Source organism: Staurois parvus, unplaced genomic scaffold (genome assembly GCF_062004578.1).
Source record: "Staurois parvus isolate SC_StPar_1 unplaced genomic scaffold, SC_StPar_1.0 ptg000199l, whole genome shotgun sequence".
NCBI classification, from domain to species: domain Eukaryota; kingdom Metazoa; phylum Chordata; class Amphibia; order Anura; family Ranidae; genus Staurois; species Staurois parvus.
In genome coordinates, this window is record NW_028317995.1 from 869,606 (window position 1) to 888,744 (window position 19,139).

The following is a 19,139-nucleotide window of genomic DNA, read 5'->3' on the forward strand; positions in this document are numbered from 1 at the left end:
AATCAGAGTGGCCCTTTACCATGTGACCACCTGTGTCCAATCATAGTTGACAACAGGGTAAACAGGCAATGCTGGTTATCGTCAGTCCTCTCCTCACACTGACAGCGCATGTAGAGAGGAAAGTCGGTAAGTGGCGATGTATAGAAGGGACATCTCCACTGATAATCAGTGTCCTGATTATCAGTGTATCCCCTTCAGTGCCACCTTTCAGTGCCCACCAGTGATGCCTGTCAGTGCTGTCTATCCGTGCCCATCAATGCTGGCTATCAGTGCCCATCAGTGATGCCTGTTAGTGCCTCCTATCAGTCCCCATCTGTGCTGTCTATCATTGCTGCCTATCAGTGCCCATCAGTGACACCTATCAGTGCTCATCAGTACTGCATATCAGTGCCTATGAGTGCTGCATATCAATGCAGTCTCATCAGTACATCGTCAGTGTCTCCTCATCAGTACCCATTAGTGTAGCCTATCAGGGCCCATCAGTGCAGCCTATCAATTCCGCCTAGCAATGCCATCTATCAGTGCCTATCAGTGTTGCTTATCAGTGCTGCATATCAGTGCCACATATCAGTGCCGCCTCATGAGTGCAGCCTATCAGTGCCCATCAGTGCAGCCTCATCAGTGCACATCAGTGAAGGAAACAAATCACTTATTTAAAAAACGTTATAACAGAAACTAAGAAAAAACAATTTCTTCAAAATTTTTTTTTTATTTGTTTAGCAAATAAATAAAAATCCCAGTGATTAAATACCACCAAATGAAAGAATGAAAGCTCTGTGTAAAAATTTTTTAAAAACTTCTATTGGGTATAGTGTTGCATGACCACACAATTGTCATTCAAAGTGCTACAACACTGAAAGGTGAAAATTGGCCTGGGCTGAAAGGGGGTGAAAGTGCCCAGTGCCTACTGTTAATGTTAAAAAACATTTTAAGGTATGCTGTGTGAATGGGAACACATATCAAACATATATTGGGGTTTTCTCAAATTCCAATGCAAAAGTGCACTAATACAGCTACAATCACCTCAAGGAATGCAAAAGTGGAAATATGTTTTAAGTAGCTGCCATGAACAAAGTATACAGAAAACATTTTACTGCTAGTGATTCAACAGCCAGGCAATTCATTTTTTTCAGCAGAAGGGTAGCAATGGCAGTTCCCATATTTCTCATGTATACTTACTTGCATTCCTGCACAAAGAAATTAATATAACCTACTTCACGCTGTTTTGAAAACGTGTGCTCAGCTTCATGATTGCAGTCAATGTATACGCCCGTGTGCTTGGTAGGGAAACGTGGGACTGTAATACTCCTTCAAGAACATCAAGAACATCATCTTCTGTTACCTGTGCACATTAATCTATATCAGTTTAGGAAAGGGTTTGATTTCTAGACAGCATCCTGTATGCCCTTATTCTATCTTATACAAATACAATGATATAGTTTTATATATTTAGATGTTGTACACATTAAGTTAAAGCATGCTATGCCTGCACTTTTTTTTGCAACTTATTAAAGTCGAACTAGTATCAGAAATATTTGTTCATGTTAAATCCATGCATGGTAAGTAATATGTACAGTATCTAACACATACTTGCAGAGATCACAGTACTTCCCATGACATGCTGTCACCTGTTTTTTTTGCTTTAGGAAGGAACCTCCTTTGTTCAGAAATAGTCCAGGGTAAGCATCTAATTCCTTGACTAACATGCTATTTAGAGATGGCAAATTTTTAAATCTTGGTGTCTGGGCTGTTCTTAGCTGTGCTCATAAATGTCTGACACAGATCAGCCCCTGATAGAGTTTCTCACCTTCTGACTTGGTACTAAGTTTCAATGGTACAGTCTAATCACAAACAGAGAGGAGACTGAAGAATTGTTTTCCTTCTGCTTGCAGCAAACTGATGCCATCATCTCAGTCTATGCTGAGTTACTTGACTGAAGCTCAATAACTGCTTTTCAAGAGATCCCTGCCCTGATTGAGTTATACTTAGGTTCACATTGATCACATTACTTCCCCACTACTACCTACTTTGTGGCAAACTGAGTGGTAGTGTCACCACTCCACTATATATATATATATATTAATGATAAACAGTACAGCATTTTAGAAGAAATATACTGTTGCTGTATATTGTGTCATTTCACTGTTTGCAGACTTTTAAAGGCCCACATTAAAGTAATGGCAAAGTCTAATTTATTTATTTAATTAAAATAATAAACAGGTTTATATTTACCCTCTGTGTGCGAAGGAATTGCACAGAGCCACCCCTTACCTTCTCTTCTGCGGTCCCCTGTTGGCCCCCAAGCTGCCACTTGCTATAGGGACAGACAGGGCTGCTGTTAGAAACTGTGGGGCCCCATACAACTAACCTGACAAGGCCTCCCCTCCAAATAAATAAACACATTTTATTATGCGTCAGTTATGAATGAACACAGTGAGTGATCAGTACTGATCACTCTCACTCGTTGTGTTCATTCAGGAATGAAAGGGCCTGGTGAATGTGACATATTTACCAGACCAGCAGGGGGGAACAATTACTGGAACTGATTCCCTGTTGGCTCTCTCTGCAGCAGCTGAAACCCAGCAGACGGTAGAGAAGTAGACGGCTTTCAGCTGCTGCAGATAGCCATACAGGGTATTGGTTCCAGTAATTGTTCCCCCACTGTGCTGATCACCCTCCCTGCCCACATCCGATTCAACCAGCTGCCTGGGCACCCCTGCTGGCCTGGGCCCCATACAGGAGGACTGGTGGTACCCCCTTATCCACGGCTCTGGGGACAGACAGACATGGGGGCTTGCTCCCAAGCTGGGCAGTATATGTCCATAGACAGCTCGGCCCCGCCCCCTACTCTCTGCTCACAGGATTTGACAGACAGCAGCAGGAGCCAATGGCTCCCTCTGTTCAGCAAAGACTGTGAGACTAGGAAGAGGAGAGAGAAGACCTGCAGCCAGGCACAGCGCTGGATCGTTACAGAAGTCAAGTCAGTTTTAGGGAGGAGGGATAACCAGTAGAAGGGTTTTTTTTTTAACTTAATGCAGAGAATTCAATAATGTAGACCCATTTCACATGACCATTCTGATCAGGTCCCCCTGTCAGTTTTTCAGGCAGACATGATCAGACAGTCCATTGAACTCTATGAAGCCTGTTTACACCTGCCTACCTCTGATCCGGTCTGCTAAAAATAAACGGGAGAGGATCTGCCCTCTTCCATGTAGGCAGATTGGATCGGAGGTAGTCAGGTGTAAAAGGCCAGCCGGTCTGTTTATACCCGTCTGCCCGTAGATTAGAGCAGGCTCAGTCTGCGTCTGAGAAGTACCAAGGCCTGTCATTCCACCCGCTCTGCTCTGCTCATCAGGGGATCAGCAGACAAACCCCCTGCTGAGCAAAATGGATCCGCCCTGTGTGAAAGGGGCCTTAGACTTTAGAACCACTTTAAAATAAGCTTTAAAGCAGTAATAAACTCAAAAACAAAAATGTATTAAATTGCAGATTACCAATACTTAGATGTGGTGGATGCATTAATTTTGTTCTTTAGGCTTTTTTTTCCTTTAATTTCACCTAGTGATCCAGCCAGTAAGTCTGCTTTTTCAATTTCATTTAACAGACCAAGCTATCCAGACAAAGTAGCAGTTAGAGGGTTGAGACAAACTATTTAACACTGACAGGGGTGCTTACAATGAGCAGCTTTTATTCATTTACGTATAAGGTTTTATCGCAAAAGGGAAAAAAACTGCTGTAATGTTTTTGCTTATAAAGTGTTGGAATTCAGCTTCAATTTGTTAGTCATTTATTGGTCAAGCCCATCTAAACCTGATAGTCTAAAGCAGGTATACTCGGACCGAAAGTTGGCTGGTTCAGCAGGAACTGGCAGACTCTCGGTCTGTGTGTACTGCTGTCTAATGGCAGGCTTCTGTTGAGGGGTCCCGCTGGAAAACTAGCATGCTATCAGCACTGCAAGAACTGATCGGTGTATTGTGTCGGGGCGGGAGGGTGGGGTGGTGAGGAAGCCCCCTCTGTCAGATTACAATAGCACTGCAGGGGTTTTTCCCTTTTCCTGCACCATGCATTATGCTGATGCAGGGATCTGTCAGTTTTTTTTCCAGTTCAACCTGTTCATTAAACAAAAAACAACTGCATACGTATACCCATCTGAACACTACCCTCTTCCCAGGCTAACAATGTTGCTGTCCAAAGGTGTCTACTTTACTACTCCCTGAAGAATGCAGACACCCAAAAAGAGGAAGTGTGTTACTGGCTGAATCACCACGTGAAATAAAGGTAAAAAAGAAAACCAATGCAGCTACCACATCTAAGGAATTGTAAGCTGCAATATATTACATTTTTGTTTTTGGGTTTAAAACCGCTTTACATTCCAATGTAAGGGTCACCTGTATTGCTGCATTCACTAGAAAATTATATGAACTTCCCTAGCTCAAAGGTTGCTTAGCATTTAATAAGTTTACTCATGTATACATGCCATACAAGACTTTGTGGGGGGATTTCGGTAAGACAAGGGCAATTTTCTATACACAGTAGCTCAACCAATTACAATGTATCTTCACTGTTCCGATGCCAGCAAACTGATATCTTATAGGATGCTGAAGATTCCAGCTCTTTGTATATCATCACTGCTGTTTAGACTGCTTGCTAAATAACCTAGCATATCATTTTAAGGTAATTGTATATTATTTTCTCAGCTTGTCTGATGTCTCACTTGTATAGGTTCCTCCTCTTCACAAACTCCATGCAGTAGGAGATCTCCATATTCCCCAATGCACCATGAGGCCACCTGAACTAATGGTTGCTGTAAACAGAATAGAGCACTGTGAGAAATTATGTTTTACCAACTCTAAAACAGTGTAAGTACTCATTACAAACATACCATTGTCAAACGTACAGACTACAGAGAACAGAGGGAACAGTGATTTGATCTAAACATACTGATACATATTAGATGTTTATAACTGAATGCATGCAGTTTTATTGGCAGGATCCTATATTTGCAGATAAAATACCCACACAGAAGAAAAATATATTTTAAATATATTTTGAAAATATTCTTCCCAAATATATTGACATATATTTGAAATACTACAATTTTGGCCGTATTCAATATTTATATATTATTTTTACTACACAATATATGAAAAATATTTTTAAAAATACATTTTCAAATATACTGTATGTCATTTAATCTACATTTTTGGAATGCATTTACAAATATATGTAAATATATATGTTTGACTTTTTTATATGTTAAAAAAATCTGAAGAACATATTTAAAAAATATATATTTAAAAAAATATTTTCATATATTCTGTAATATATAAAACACGTATTTCAACATGCAGTATATATATATATATATATATATATATATATATATATATTGAATACGGCCAAAATTGTAGTATTTCAAATTAATGTCAATATATTTGGAAAGAATTTTATTTAAATATACAGTTGTGACCAAAATTATTCAACCCCCAATGCTGTAAAGGGGTTTAGGGACTATAGTGTACATTTGGAATTGTATTCAGAATCAAATCCTACAAGGACGTTGTAACTACCCAAATGCAACTAAAATGACATCAATTGTTTATGTAATACAGTAGTAAATGGTTCTTATGTGGTTTCTTCATTGCCACAATTATTCAACCCCTTAAAGACTACCACTCTGAAGAACAGAGGTTCATACAGGTGCTTTCCATCAGGTATTGAAAACACCTGTGGATGTCACCGAGCAGCAATCAAGCATAATAAGCACCAATTAGGCAGCTTTAAAATGACTGTGATACTCAGCTCCTTCTAGACATTTACTGGTGTGGTTACAAACATGGTGAAGGCAAGAGAATGGTCCAGGAAGACAAGAGAAGAGGTGATTTCTCTTCACAGGAAGGGCAATGGCTATAAGAAGATTGCAAAGATGTTAAACATACCAAGAGACACCTTAGGAAGCATCATTCGCAAATTCAAGGCAAAGGGCACTGTTGAAACGCTACCTGGTCGTGGCAGAAAGAAGATGCTGACTTCGACTGCTGTGCGCTACCTGAAGCGTAGAGTGGAGAGAAGTCCCCGTGTGACTGCTGAGGAACTGAGAAAAGATTTGTCAGATGTGGGTACAGAAGTTTCAGCCCAGACAATAAGACGCACACTGCGTAATGAAGGCCTCCGTGCCAGAACTCCCAGGCGTACCCCCTTGCTGTCTCCAAAGAATAAGAAGAGTCGACTGCAGTATGCCAAAAGCCATGTGGACAAACCACAAAAGTTGTGGGATAGTGTTCTGTGGACTGATGAAACAAAATTAGAACTGTTTGGGCCCATGGATCAACGCTATGTTTGGAGGAGGAAGAACAAGGCCTATGATGAAAAGAACACCTTGCCTACTGTGAAGCATGGTGGAGGGTCAATCATGCTTTGGGGCTGTTTTGCTTCTGCAGGTACAGGGAAGCTTCAGCGTGTGCAAGGTACCATGAATTCTCTTCAGTACCAGGAGATATTGGATGGAAACGTGATGCAGTCCGTCACACACCTGAGGCTTGGGAGACGTTGGACCTTTCAACAGGACAATGATCCCAAGCATACCTCCAAGTCCACTAGAGCATGGTTGCAGAGGAAAGGCTGGAACATTTTGGAGTGGCCATCGCAGTCACCAGACTTAAATCCGATTGAGAACCTCTGGTGGGACTTAAAGAAAGCAGTTGCAGTGCGCAAGCCTAAGAATGTGACTGAACTGGAGGCCTTTGCCCATGAAGAATGGGCGAAGATACCCGTAGATCGCTGCAAGACACTTGTGTCAAGCTATGCTTCACGTTTAAAAGCTGTTATAACTGTAAAAGGATGCTGTACTAAGTACTAAGATTGAATGTCACTTGGGGGTTGAATAAAACTGATAATGCTGTGAGCACAGAAAAGACATTTGTGGTTATTTCATTATAACTGTTATGTTATATTTGTCTGACCTACAAGTGCCTCTTTAATGTAAATGTAAGCAAGATGACTGAATGATCAAAAGCAATGTCAAACTGGCCAAAACACTCAATTTCAGTGGGGGTTGAATAATTTTGGTCACAACTGTATTTTCCTTCCATGTAGGTAAAGACTTCCTTTCCCCTTCACTTGCCTCTGCAGTGTTTGAACCTCTCAATAATCGCTCAGCCATTAGATGCAAGAACCCTAACAAAGGTTCCCATGATTAGCTGCAAGAGGCAAACCCCTTGAAAGTAATGGGAGGCTGTCAGCTCCCACAGCTAATTACACCCTCCCACATGTAATCGCTAATGCAGCGATTACATGTCAGTGATTGGCCCTGGACACAGACTGCCTATGTCCAGGGCCAAGTGGGAATAATTACCTGAGAGAGCTGGCAGCCACTAATTGCTTTCAATGGGGCAGTCTGTCACAGCTAATCGTGGGAATCCCTGCTGGGGTTCTCGCATCTAATCTCTAAGCAAGAACATTCACAAATGTGAATGCATCCTAAACTGTGTAGCTCCATGGTGTCACTTAAAAACTATTGAATTATAATAATGATCGGGTAATCTTTGGGTAGTGTATGTGAGGAGCACAAAGCTCTGAAGGCAACATTTGATAGACTGACCAAATGGCAATATAAGTAGACAATTTCTCGTCCATGATAGCCATAAAGCAGGGCTAATAGTGTTCATCTGCTTAAAGATCTGCTGCTGATCATGTGGCAGTGATATAAGTCTCTGGCTAACCTTTCTATCTGTTCTGCTTCTACAATCTATACTACTATCTTGTTAATGATACCTGGACAATGTCATTCCTAATTGCTTTGTAAAGCCTTTGAACTATGTAGCCATGAAGCTCTGAGGATCCGATGATCAGTTGGATAAGGTGTGAGACAGCATCATCACGAACGCTCTCCCCAGCCTGGAAAACAGTCAATACATGATTCACTTAATAAAAGTACAGACATTTACAAACAGGTTACCAATATAAATGTTTGTAGCCAAGATACTGAGATGGAAATAAGCTCTTAAAAAATAAGAAAAATACCCAAAGATATGAGTAGACAATCATCTGTTCAGACTGGTGTGAACAATAATATGTTTTTGGGTGCCAAAAATCAAGCAACGTGCTACTGTGTACGGTGAATTATCGATCAGACAGAAAGCCTGCCTTTGTTTCTACCCTAATGGCTCTTGTTACAAGTTTTAGACAACTCACCCTGAAGGCAGTCAGGCTGCAGCTCCACACATAACTACCATATAAGCCACAGATAGCAGTAGTATCAAATGAAGAGGATGCCGATCCTTGGTTAATTGAATAAATTATAGGTAGCAAATTTTAAAAACAGTCCTACCATGCCTAAAGAAAGCCTGCACCTCAAAATATATTGTTAGCCGACAAAAGGCACTGCCTACATTTTTACTTATGGAAACTTGCAGTAAAAGAAAACTGAAGCTGCCATTGATGACCTCCATCTAACAAAGCTTGTTGCCTGGCTCTCTCTGATTTCATTGTTTTCTCAGTCACTCACTGCTCCAAAACAAGCATGAAGATTAGAGATGCAGAGCAAAGACAAAACGCTGCATAACAGAAATAGAGGTCAGCAATGGCAGTTTCCATATTGCCTAAGTGCAGTTTCTTTTAAGCCTATGGACATGGCCCTACTGGGGGAATTTTTCCTTACTTCCTATCAGAACAAGAAGTGATAGAAAATTAGTTTTGTATTTATGCAACAGTGCCAGAGTACAAACAGCGAATGGTAATGAATTATGTCACATGATGGTACATGTTAGGGTATTATTGTATCATTGCTCTCCACTATTTATAATCTGACAATAGTGCATAAATGTGTAGCAGGGCCTAAGTAATCAGGGAGAGGCCACACACACAGTTCTTCATGATGTCATTCATCTTGTAGATTGTATATACAGTAGGTTAGCGGTAATTAAAAAGAACGGTTTTAGTAGGCACTGATATAAGGCAGTTGGTATTTTTACAGTGTCACCAGGCTTGGGCCTTTATTACCAGAGGACAGCTTCCTCTGGAAGGGTGGTGGTTTGTGGTGTACCAATATGGCACTATAATACTGCTGAGAAGAGCCTCACATTACTGGTCCATATACCAGGATGTTTCCTCAAGACAGGCGGTGTCCCTGAGCTGACCCAGCAGGATTCTTTCTCTGCACTATGCGCTTTCCCTCCCTCAGTAGCAGGGTCTATGTCATTGTCCTACCATTAGCTTCAGGTGTGCCCAAATCATGCAAGTACTTTATTATATAAGGTCCCACACCAAGATGGCTACCAGAGATCTCTAGAGAGTACAATGGCCAATCAAACAGCTGTGCTCTCTCTGCAAACTGACAAATCCCCTACCAGACTCCACTCCATCTGTAGTAATGGCACAGTGCCACATACAGGGAAACCTGCACCTTCCTACAAATGTATATGCTCTTTTAAATACTTCATCTTTTTGTCTACACAGAAGTGCTATCTATCGCTATAATATACTGGCCTGCATGATACCATTTGTGGGTGTGCTCATTCATCATCAAGATATGAAGTGATGGTAAATCTCTCTGACAGTAACAAAGAAAAACATTTTTTAGTAAAGTGGGGAAGGTATTCAGCAATTTTGCTCAGGACAGCAACTGACAGATAAAAGAAATGTTCTACTACATTTTAGTAGCGTGGGGAAGGGTTTTAGTCTCTGACAGGGATTTACCGCTGTCCAAGCTGTACTGTCCTAGTGAGGCCCACATCCCTCATTTCTTATATTGGTGTTACAGATCAGGAAATAAGAGAAAATCTACCCTATAGGGTTATGGACAGAAGTAAAACTTAACAGAACTTTTAACACCTACGCAGAGGCGTAGGGTTGGTGTCACCCGGTGCAGTAACACGTGGCGTCACCCCTCCAGAAAGGAAGGAGCGGTGCCGGTGTAGCGGTAAAATGGGTATCCCGTGAAAATATGTATCCCCTGAAGCAACTGCGCATGTGCCGGTTTCAGGCCGAAGAAGCCGATCTCACACAGAGATTGCACAGAGTTGCCACAGTTAACCCCTTACAGGCTGCAAACCATTGAAGCTGATCCTGCGGATCACTATGGATTACAAGAGCTGTTAACCCCGTATAAATTCAACCTATACTGGGTTAACTGATCTTGCAACCCATAGTGATCCACGGTATAAGCTTCAGTGGTTTGCAGCCTGTAAGGGGCTAACTGTGGCAGCTCTGTGCTAAAGTCAGAGATCAGCTTCTTCGGCCTGAAACCGGCACATGCGCAGTTGCTTCAGGGGGTATATATCTTCATGGGATACTCATTTTACCGCTACACCGGGGGCAGCTGTCACTGTGCTGGGAATCCGGGATCACCCCAATAACTGGCCCGGATCTTCACAGAGCCCAGAAGCTCTGCTGGCATACTGCTCCTGCACCCCTTGTGATGGTGTCACCCGGTGCGGTTCGCACCCCCCTAGGGATGCCACTGCACCTACACACCCTAATAGGAAAATAAAAAACGAGTTAGGATTTAAGGCCATGCTGAAATTCAGTCAAGGCAAAATGTCAGTACACTACATAGTAACAGATTATGTCCTTTTTCTTTGCTTTGTGAGCTCCATAAATCCAGACCCCTCAGGCTCCAACTGCTACAGATACTATTAGTGACCTAGCTAAGGCCTTTAACATACAGTACATACAAACTGCTGTGTCTGGGGTCATAATTAGAAATAATTCTGTTCTTATCATACAGGAATAATGACACCTTTTCTTAAAAATTGCACATTTTTATGTGGTTATTATTGCAAAAATTACAAAGTAGCTGTGTTTAGGATACAAATAGATACTGTATCACGGCAATATGATTTCTGAATGTTACATAAACATGATCTTTTGTGTGTGCTTCCAAAACAAAAAGCAGATGCAGGTAATTGGCTTTTAAGTTTATTTATTACTTAAAGCTGAGTTCTGTCTAAAGTTCCCCTGTAAACCTAAGAATCTTAGAACAAAAATGTATTGTATTGTAGCTTACCAGTTCTAAGATGTAGTGTCTGCATTTTTTTTCCAGGAGTTTTTTTTTTTTTTTTTTTACCTGCTTAGCCTACAAGTAAGACACTTTCTGTCCTACGTTGACAACACTCACTTCATTGCATCTATGGGAGGAGTGGCATTGTCACCCAGTGCGTTAACACGTAGTGTCACCCCTCCAGAGAGGAAGGAGCGGTGCTTTTCTCCTGATCTGGACTAAAACCATCTCCTCCTTCTTTCATCTTCATTACATAGGAAGGAGGTGTTTTGTAGTTCACAGAAGGTAGCTGGGAAGGCAGATGGCATCATGGATTTCCAACAAAATAAACAGGAATTTCCTGTACTAGTGGTAAATGTACTTAGTCTGGAAAAAGAAAGTTAATGCAGCCATCACATCTAAGGACTGGTAAACTGCAATATATTATATTTTTGTTCTTAGGTTTAGGTACAATAAAATCAGAATAGGCAATTGCATCCAGCGCATTACCCACCTAACATACATAGATACCACCTTTTGTAACCTCTCTTCTTTTTTTGTTACTATACTTATAAAGTCTCTTTCACAAGGGTGGCACTCTCTACCACCCCTCTGAAAAATTATGGTGGTAGAGCAGCATTTTCCAGGCATTCAGGGGGTGATACTGCCACCTCCTAAATGCCCCTTTTTCAGTCGAAAGGGGATTTTCTATTGAAATACTGGGCCACAACAAAAAGCCAAGAGTTTAACTCATGGTTGCAGCACAGTCCTACTTGCATGGGTCATATTTGGTGGTACTGCCTGCCAAATGAGACATGCTGTTTAGTTTTTGCAAAGCATTGTGGCTGCAGTTATATGTACTACACCTCTGCTCTCCATTGCTTAGTTTAGGTGGGTGGTTAAAGGGCAGATCAAGCACATGATTTTGAACAAGGTCTAATTATCCAGAAGTGGTCAGACAAAGTTAAAGAAGTACAGCCAAAGCTTGTTTGGCTGTACTGCTCCTGTGGATCACAGGAGTGCAGTACGTTCTGCACTCCTGTGACCCATTTTCAGCCAACAGTGGGTTAAAGCCTGCTGTCGGCTGAAGTCACAGTGCTGGTCAAAGCTGGGGAAAGATCGCAATCATATGGTCAGGATCCACCCAGCAAGCCTCTGAGAGCCTGGGCCAGCCACTTCCGCCCCTTCCACAGCCCAACCTACCAGTGAATACTGGGGGGGGGGCACATCAGAGAGCGGTGACTGACAGTCGCCGCTCTCTGCTCAGAGTGGGGAGGAGAAGTGAGAAATCAGCAGTGTCTGAATGACGGTTCTCACCCTTAGAGCCAGCGGGGGACAGATGCAGCATCAGATCGATGCTGCATCCACCTAGGTAAGTATGATTTAAAAAAAAAACATGATTCTCTTTTATAATAAGGAAAAAGTAAACAAAAATTCTAAAGAGCTGTCCTCTCTTACCCTGCTGCATTGGGTGCATTAGGCTCACACCTAGTAAACATGGAAGTACTTATGTCAAAAGCAAGGTGTTAAAGAAAGTTGGAATCCTATGTAGGACATCCGCTTTTATGCAGAAAGAAAATGCAGATTCATTTAACAGCTATAAAAATGGCTTTGCCTGCAGTACTTAAAAAAAAAAAACTTTGGCTGAAATATATAACAGTAACAGTCACACTCTATGGGTTGCTGTGATATACCATGCAAAACATATATATCACTCACTGTTATTAGTGTTTCCATTATGGTATCTATGTGCCAGCGCTTTGAAGGAGAGAACCTGAGGAGGAAAGACAAGTCAGATTTCACTACTTTAAAACTCCTGCAGTGAATATGTGTGAAATTGTAATTAAAGTGATTGTAAACCCTTACTTTCTAAAACAACCCATTCAGTTTAAAATAGAAAATGAAGAGCAAAACATTTGTGTATAGATATAAAAAACATTATAAATACCTTTTTTTCCCTTTTGTAGAAGTGATCACACTTCCTCTGTCCTCAGCTTCATAAGAGCTAGGGGAAGAGAAACAGCAGCACACTGGTCTTCCCAGTGAATGGCTGTACAGGGGGGTTGTCAGCTGTCAAGACAAGTCTGATCATTGAGCCCTGGTTCACAGTGATGCGGTGCGGAATTCACAGTGTTTTCTGTGTAAATTCCGCACCACATCAGAATGGCTCTCCGTTCATGTGAACCGCAGCGGGTGTGTAGGTTAAGTTAACAACACCCCAAAATTGGTCCGCAAAACGCGGTGTGATGTGCTGAATTGGATCACATAGGTGTGAATACCCATGCGATCCAATTCTAGTGCGGACCAAAATAAGGGTCCTGCACCTTTTTTGGTGTGGGTGCGGTGCGATTAGAGCCATACAAAATGCTTGGCTCCAATCGCACCTCACACAAATCGCATGTGATTTGCACAGGAATGCGAATTGGTTCCTGTGCGAATCACATGCGATATACCGCACCGCATATATGTGAACCCCGGCTGAAGAGGTTGAGTTCCCAGCATAGCAAGATAACTGACCATGATGTGCTCTACTGGCTAGTGTGGTCCATTTTTAATAGCAAAGCAATCTTCAAAATCAAAATAATGGATAGTAAAGCGAGCGCTAATCGAACCTAAAATTCAATGAATGCAGCTGAACACACTAAACCAAATGCCTTCAAAGTGGATATAGTATATGTATGTTGGTGCAGCGCTGAACCAAGTGAGTAAAAACAACCAATTTCAATGACATAAACGCATATAAGTAGGACATGCTCACAACTTATACTAGAATGTTAAAATGTGCATAGAGATTTGAAAAATATTAAAAATAGAGATATAAATGTCCATATAAGATGCATAACCACAAATATATGTGAAAGTTATACAAAAGTCAATACGCTCTGCCTCTTCATAGGAGATGGTACTGGGGGATTTAAAATGCTTATTGCTGAGCAAAAGTAAGGGATAGTCCCATAGTGTAGTATTTTGTGTTATTTTATTCTTGGAAATATTAGAAGAAATAAAAATGTACAGTACTGCAATAATGAATAAAATGTGACAATGGTAATCGCATATAAAACTGACCAGCTGGTGTGATCCGACGGCTTGACGTCAACGGCTTACAGGGGCTCCTCCTTAACGCGTTTCGAACTCAGCGTTCATCCACAAAAGGGGGACACAGGCATACCCCTTTTGAGGATGAACGCTGAGTTTGAAACGTGTTAAGTACCATCTCCTATGAATGTATCAGCGTCCTGAAGAGGCAGAGCGATTTAGATTGACCACCATATCCTGACACCCAAGGGAGACCATCTAACCCCAGGCTACTTCCCGGACTACCCTTAAGGGACCCATGAATGACCAGGATTATACAACGCACTTTTTATTAGCACATCTGGTGAGTGCGCATTTTATACATTTACTGGCACACCCACCTCAGAAGAAAATAGCTCACTGGGATATGAACAGAATTACTTGGAGATTATATCTGATTTAAGAGCTTATTGACTTTTGTATAACTTTCACATATATTTGTGGTTATGCATCTTATATGGACACTTATATCTCGATTTTTACGATTTTTCAGACCACTATGCACATTTTAACATTCTAGTATAAGTTGTGAGCAAAACGCATGTACTACTTATATGTGTTTATGTAATTGAAATTGGTTATTTTTACTCACTTGGTTTAGCGATGCACCAACATACATATACTATAATCTTCAAAATCAGCATTAAACATCCTGAAAATAATTTGATGTTACTTCATTATCTCACTTCTCAGCGCTGAGGAAGATTCCAGATGTACACTGCTCTTTCAGCTCTGGTGGGCAATTCCGCAGAAACTTCTGAAGCTCTCTCATCATTACTCGGATATTTGATTCATTCACAAGTGCAAAGCACAGCTCCAGAGCCCTCCTTAAAGAGGCAAGGATGATAAATTTTAACACATCTTAAAGTTGAGTTTTGTCAAAGCAGTTAAACACACAGATAAAATATATTTATGGGAACTGCTGTGCCTGCCAAAGGATGTGTAGTTTCTCGCAGCCAGTCTTGTAATGCAGGCACCCTTGGCAGAAATTATGGAAAGATCTTCAACTTCCACTGAAGTTGCAGGACAGCCTGGACAAGAACAAATCCCCAACCTGCTGATTGGACAATAGAGGGAGAGCGGTGCACTGAAAAAGTCATCCCTCTGCTCATATTGCTCTCTCCTTTTGTCAGCCTGTTAGCCTTTCAGCTCATGTGCAAGCTATACAGTCCAATTCAGTCCCAGTGCTGTCCATTTCTTACCCAGTCTGAGTGCTCCTGAGCAGGGGATAACAGGGAGCAGATAGCAAAATAAATTTAGATAAGTACACTAGTCATGTTAAAAGTACCATTAAAGGATAAGTTCAAGTTTGGGAACGTGTTACATGTTCCACCCATTTTTAGGGTGGAACATGTAACATGTTCCAACTGCTGAGGCTGCTGCCTGATCCCCCTCCTTCCTGTGACAGCAGTATGGATAGAAGTTCCCCTTACTAGCTGTAACTTTTTAAAAATAGCACGGCTGTTCAGGGATCTGCTCACATGACTGTGTCATTCATTCACAGTGTTCTGTGAATGAATGAACAAGTCCAGACAGCCTTAGCAGCTGTCGGCTTGTCGTTCTCATGGTAGTTCATTGATTCTTCCTGTCAGTATATCTGCTTCCCTGTACATCCCATACTGACAAACAGATATACTGACAGGTCTGCAGGAGACCTGCATGGCACCAGCGATCTGCTGATCACTGGCGCAATGCTTTACAGGCTCCTGCAACAAAAAAATAATAAAAAGCAAATTTTTTTACTTGCAAAAAAATGTACATTTGTTATTTTTTTTTGTAAAAAGGTGAACTTATCCATTAATGATTTTTATTGAACAGAAAACTGTGTTAGTTGGTGATAAACACATCCCCAATTTGAGTTTCATTAATCTAGCCAGCCAGTGTCAGGAAACTGGATGCCTACTCATCAGCTGACTTAATTAAAGTTAATAAAGTATATGCAGAAATATGATTGAATCCATCTTTGAATAGAAGTGGACTAATCTGGAGCCACTTCATATTTGTGCAGATCAGTAAGCTTATTTTATCAATTGTTCACATGAACCATATTTGATGGTTGCTTTGTGTTATTTAAAGCTGAACTCCAGGCACAAAAACTTTCCTTTAAATATACAAGTATTCACAAGTATTCCTTAAAGTGGTTCTAAAGGCTCAAAAACCTTCTGTGTGCATCAGCCAAGTCCCAGCCCCCCTAATATTTACTTGAGCCCTATCGCGATCCAGCGATGTGCACAAAAGCCACAGCTCTCCAGGGAACCTCCCTCCTCTTTGGCTGAGACAGCAGCAGGAGCCATTGGGTCAATTGAGCCAATGAGGAGAGAGAGGGGGCATGCAGAATGGACATGCAGAGCAGCAGCTTGGGAGCGAGCCTGCTTGGGTGCCCACACAGCAAGCTGTTTCCTCTGGGGACACTAGGCAGGAGGGAAGGGCCAAGAGCACCAGCGGGGGACCTGAGAAGATGAGCATTGGGGCTGTTCTGTGAAAAACCATTACACAGAGCAGGTAAGTATAACATGTTTGTTATTTTTAAATTGCCTTTAATATCACCATATGTGTGCCTTTGAAAAACTAAGCCCCCCCATCCCCTCCCAGATTATTTTCCCTCTAGGATGGCCCCCAATGGAAATTCTGCCTGGCTGCTGAACTTCTTCCCCCCATCCCCACACTCAGGGCCAGGATGGCAGCTTGGTTCAGGGAATTTAAGTGCAAAATTCCAGAGAGAAATGACAGTGGAAGAGTGCAGGCTGTTCTGTGCTCTCCCCTCTCCTGTTGTAACAGTGCTCCTCCAACCATTAGGTGACACAGGACTGCTGGATCGGACTGTACAGAATTTGATTATCTGCCCCCAATCACATTTTCTACTGCCAGGAGATGGGCAGCCCTTGGAGGACATAGAGAGTGGGTAATTAAAATGTGTATAGCCTGATATAAGAGCGATCCTGTGTCATCTGCTACATTGAGGAGCACTATTATGGCAAGAGGGGGAGAGCACAGCCTGCACCTCCTCCCTGCTCTGTAACTATTTCTCACCTGTAAGTTTTGGTGAGGTGGAACTTACAGGTGGGAGTAAGAATCATTTTTGCTTGCGGTAAAAGGTTTGTGGAGGAGGGGGGATGGGGCGGGGGGCTATTGGTGCCAGGAAAGGGAGTTTGGGGGGGGGGATTTGTGCTAGGAGGAGAAATGGGGGAATATATGCTAGAAGGGGAGATTAGGGGGGATATATGCTAGGAGGGGTTGGCTAAAAGGGGGAATGGGGGGGGAGGTATTTTTTCTCCATCCTGCTGGCCCCTGTACACTGCCCTACTGACCCCTTGTCATTCATCCTGCTGACCCCTGTCCTCCATCCTGCTTATCCCTTTCCTTCATCCTGCTGACCCATGTCCTCTGTACTGATGATCCCTGTCCTCTGTGCTGATGCCCTGTCCTCTGTCCTTCTGACCACTGTACACTGCCCTGCTGATCCCCTGTGCACTGCCTTACTGTCTGCTATACACAGCTCTGCGGACCTTGCATCCTCTGCCCCGCTGACATTGTTCACTGCACTCCCACATCAGGCAGGCTAGATTTGGCCCTGACAGAGAGACACAGCAGCAGTGACCAGTCTTTATTGCAGGAAGCTCTTGCACAGAGGCAAAGTTTCACACTGAATTACTGCACAGATCTGTAAGAAATACATAAAGCACAGCAAGATTCAAGGAAGAATACACAGACCTTCTGTATTTGAATAATATTTGTTTATCCTGGCATTCAGCTTTAAACATGAAAATCACATTGTATACTTCACTGTATAGCACCGTATATTGCATTCTGTGGTGTCCTTACTTGTTTACAGATGCATCTGTCTGTCTAAGGCATTCTACAATTGTACCTCGATGTCTCTGTACTGCCGCATGATCAGACTGTACTAAACGCTGTAGGGAAGTGAGGGCAACATATCTAAAAGCAAAAGCAATAGGAAAAGAAGCATTAGGGTTGATTTACCAAAGGCAAATACACTGTTCATTTTGCAAGGGAAGTTGTACTTTGCAAGGAAATTTTCCCCAGAGCTTGCCCCTGATTGGATGATGGAATTCATCCAATCATTTTTGCTTGCCCCTGATTGGATGATGGAATTCAGCAGAGTTTCACCTCATTTACTAAGATCTCAGACAAATTCCCTTGCAAGGTGAATAGTCTATTTGCCTATGTGTATTATAACATAATATGACACAGACAAAGCTGCATATAAAATGGGCAGCATTATTACAATGTAGATGTAAATTAGAGTCACGTAGATGTAAATTAGAGTCACAGGATTCTCATATTGATAATGATCACTTCATTTTCTATTTCATCAGCTGGATAAGGCAGATTTTCCTTGGCCTGGCCATAACAGAAGATCTTTGTGGGGCATTATAGGTATTGTTTATGATTGTTCTTTTAGTCCTTATGCATCACATAACCACAAATAATAACAGGGACATAAACTGACAAACTAAAAATAAGCCACTACCACTACTACTTAGTACAATGTCAGACTGATACACACAAAGCTTTACGTAGTATGCAAGCACTTACTTACCCCTAAGCAATCTAATAGTGAGCTTTTTTAAAACTTTTTTTTTAAACAGAGAAATAAAAAGATTATACCTAATGTTCTTATCGTTGCTTAGCAGAAAACGTCCAAGTATGTTAACAGCAAGAACCTGTGAGAAGAAATTACAAATAATAAAAATGGTGTAGGCTCATTTAATACTTCTTTTGTATAATAGCATTGGGCAAACCTTCAAAGTTTAATCATATTCAGCTGCAGACCACAGGAAAAGCAAGACATACCAGGGTTTTTTTTTTTACTAAAACTGGAGAGTGCAAAATCTGGAGCAGCTCTGCACAGAAACCAATCAGCTTCCGTTTTTTATGGCCAAAGCTTAATTAAACAAGTGGAAGTTAGAAGCTGATTGGCTACCATGCACAGTTACCCCGGATGCTGAGTGCACCAGTTTTAGTAAATCTCCCCCACCATTAGTATAAGGCTATAGTTTTCTAACAAAGGCAAGTAAAGCAATTATTACAGGTGTAGTAACCTCACAATTATGATTTGGCTAGT

The 19,139-nt window shown here is 41.7% G+C and overlaps 1 protein-coding gene across 4 annotated transcripts in view; it reads right to left on the reverse strand.

Annotated features, from left to right (window-relative positions):
- Positions 1-19,139, reverse strand: part of AP1G2 (adaptor related protein complex 1 subunit gamma 2) — a 76,199-nt gene that overhangs the window by 16,222 nt on the left and 40,838 nt on the right. For all 4 annotated transcript variants that reach the window (XM_089678169.1, XM_089678171.1, XM_089678172.1 and 1 more), the window contains exons 10-16: positions 18,683-18,738; positions 17,876-17,989; positions 14,740-14,880; positions 12,698-12,752; positions 7,774-7,896; positions 4,715-4,804; positions 1,215-1,342 (exon numbers count right to left, since the gene is read on the reverse strand). In XM_089678169.1, coding sequence (XP_089534295.1) covers positions 1,215-1,342; positions 4,715-4,804; positions 7,774-7,896; positions 12,698-12,752; positions 14,740-14,880; positions 17,876-17,989; positions 18,683-18,738 — 707 coding nt within the window. The remainder of the gene's footprint in view (positions 1-1,214; positions 1,343-4,714; positions 4,805-7,773; positions 7,897-12,697; positions 12,753-14,739; positions 14,881-17,875; positions 17,990-18,682; positions 18,739-19,139) is intronic.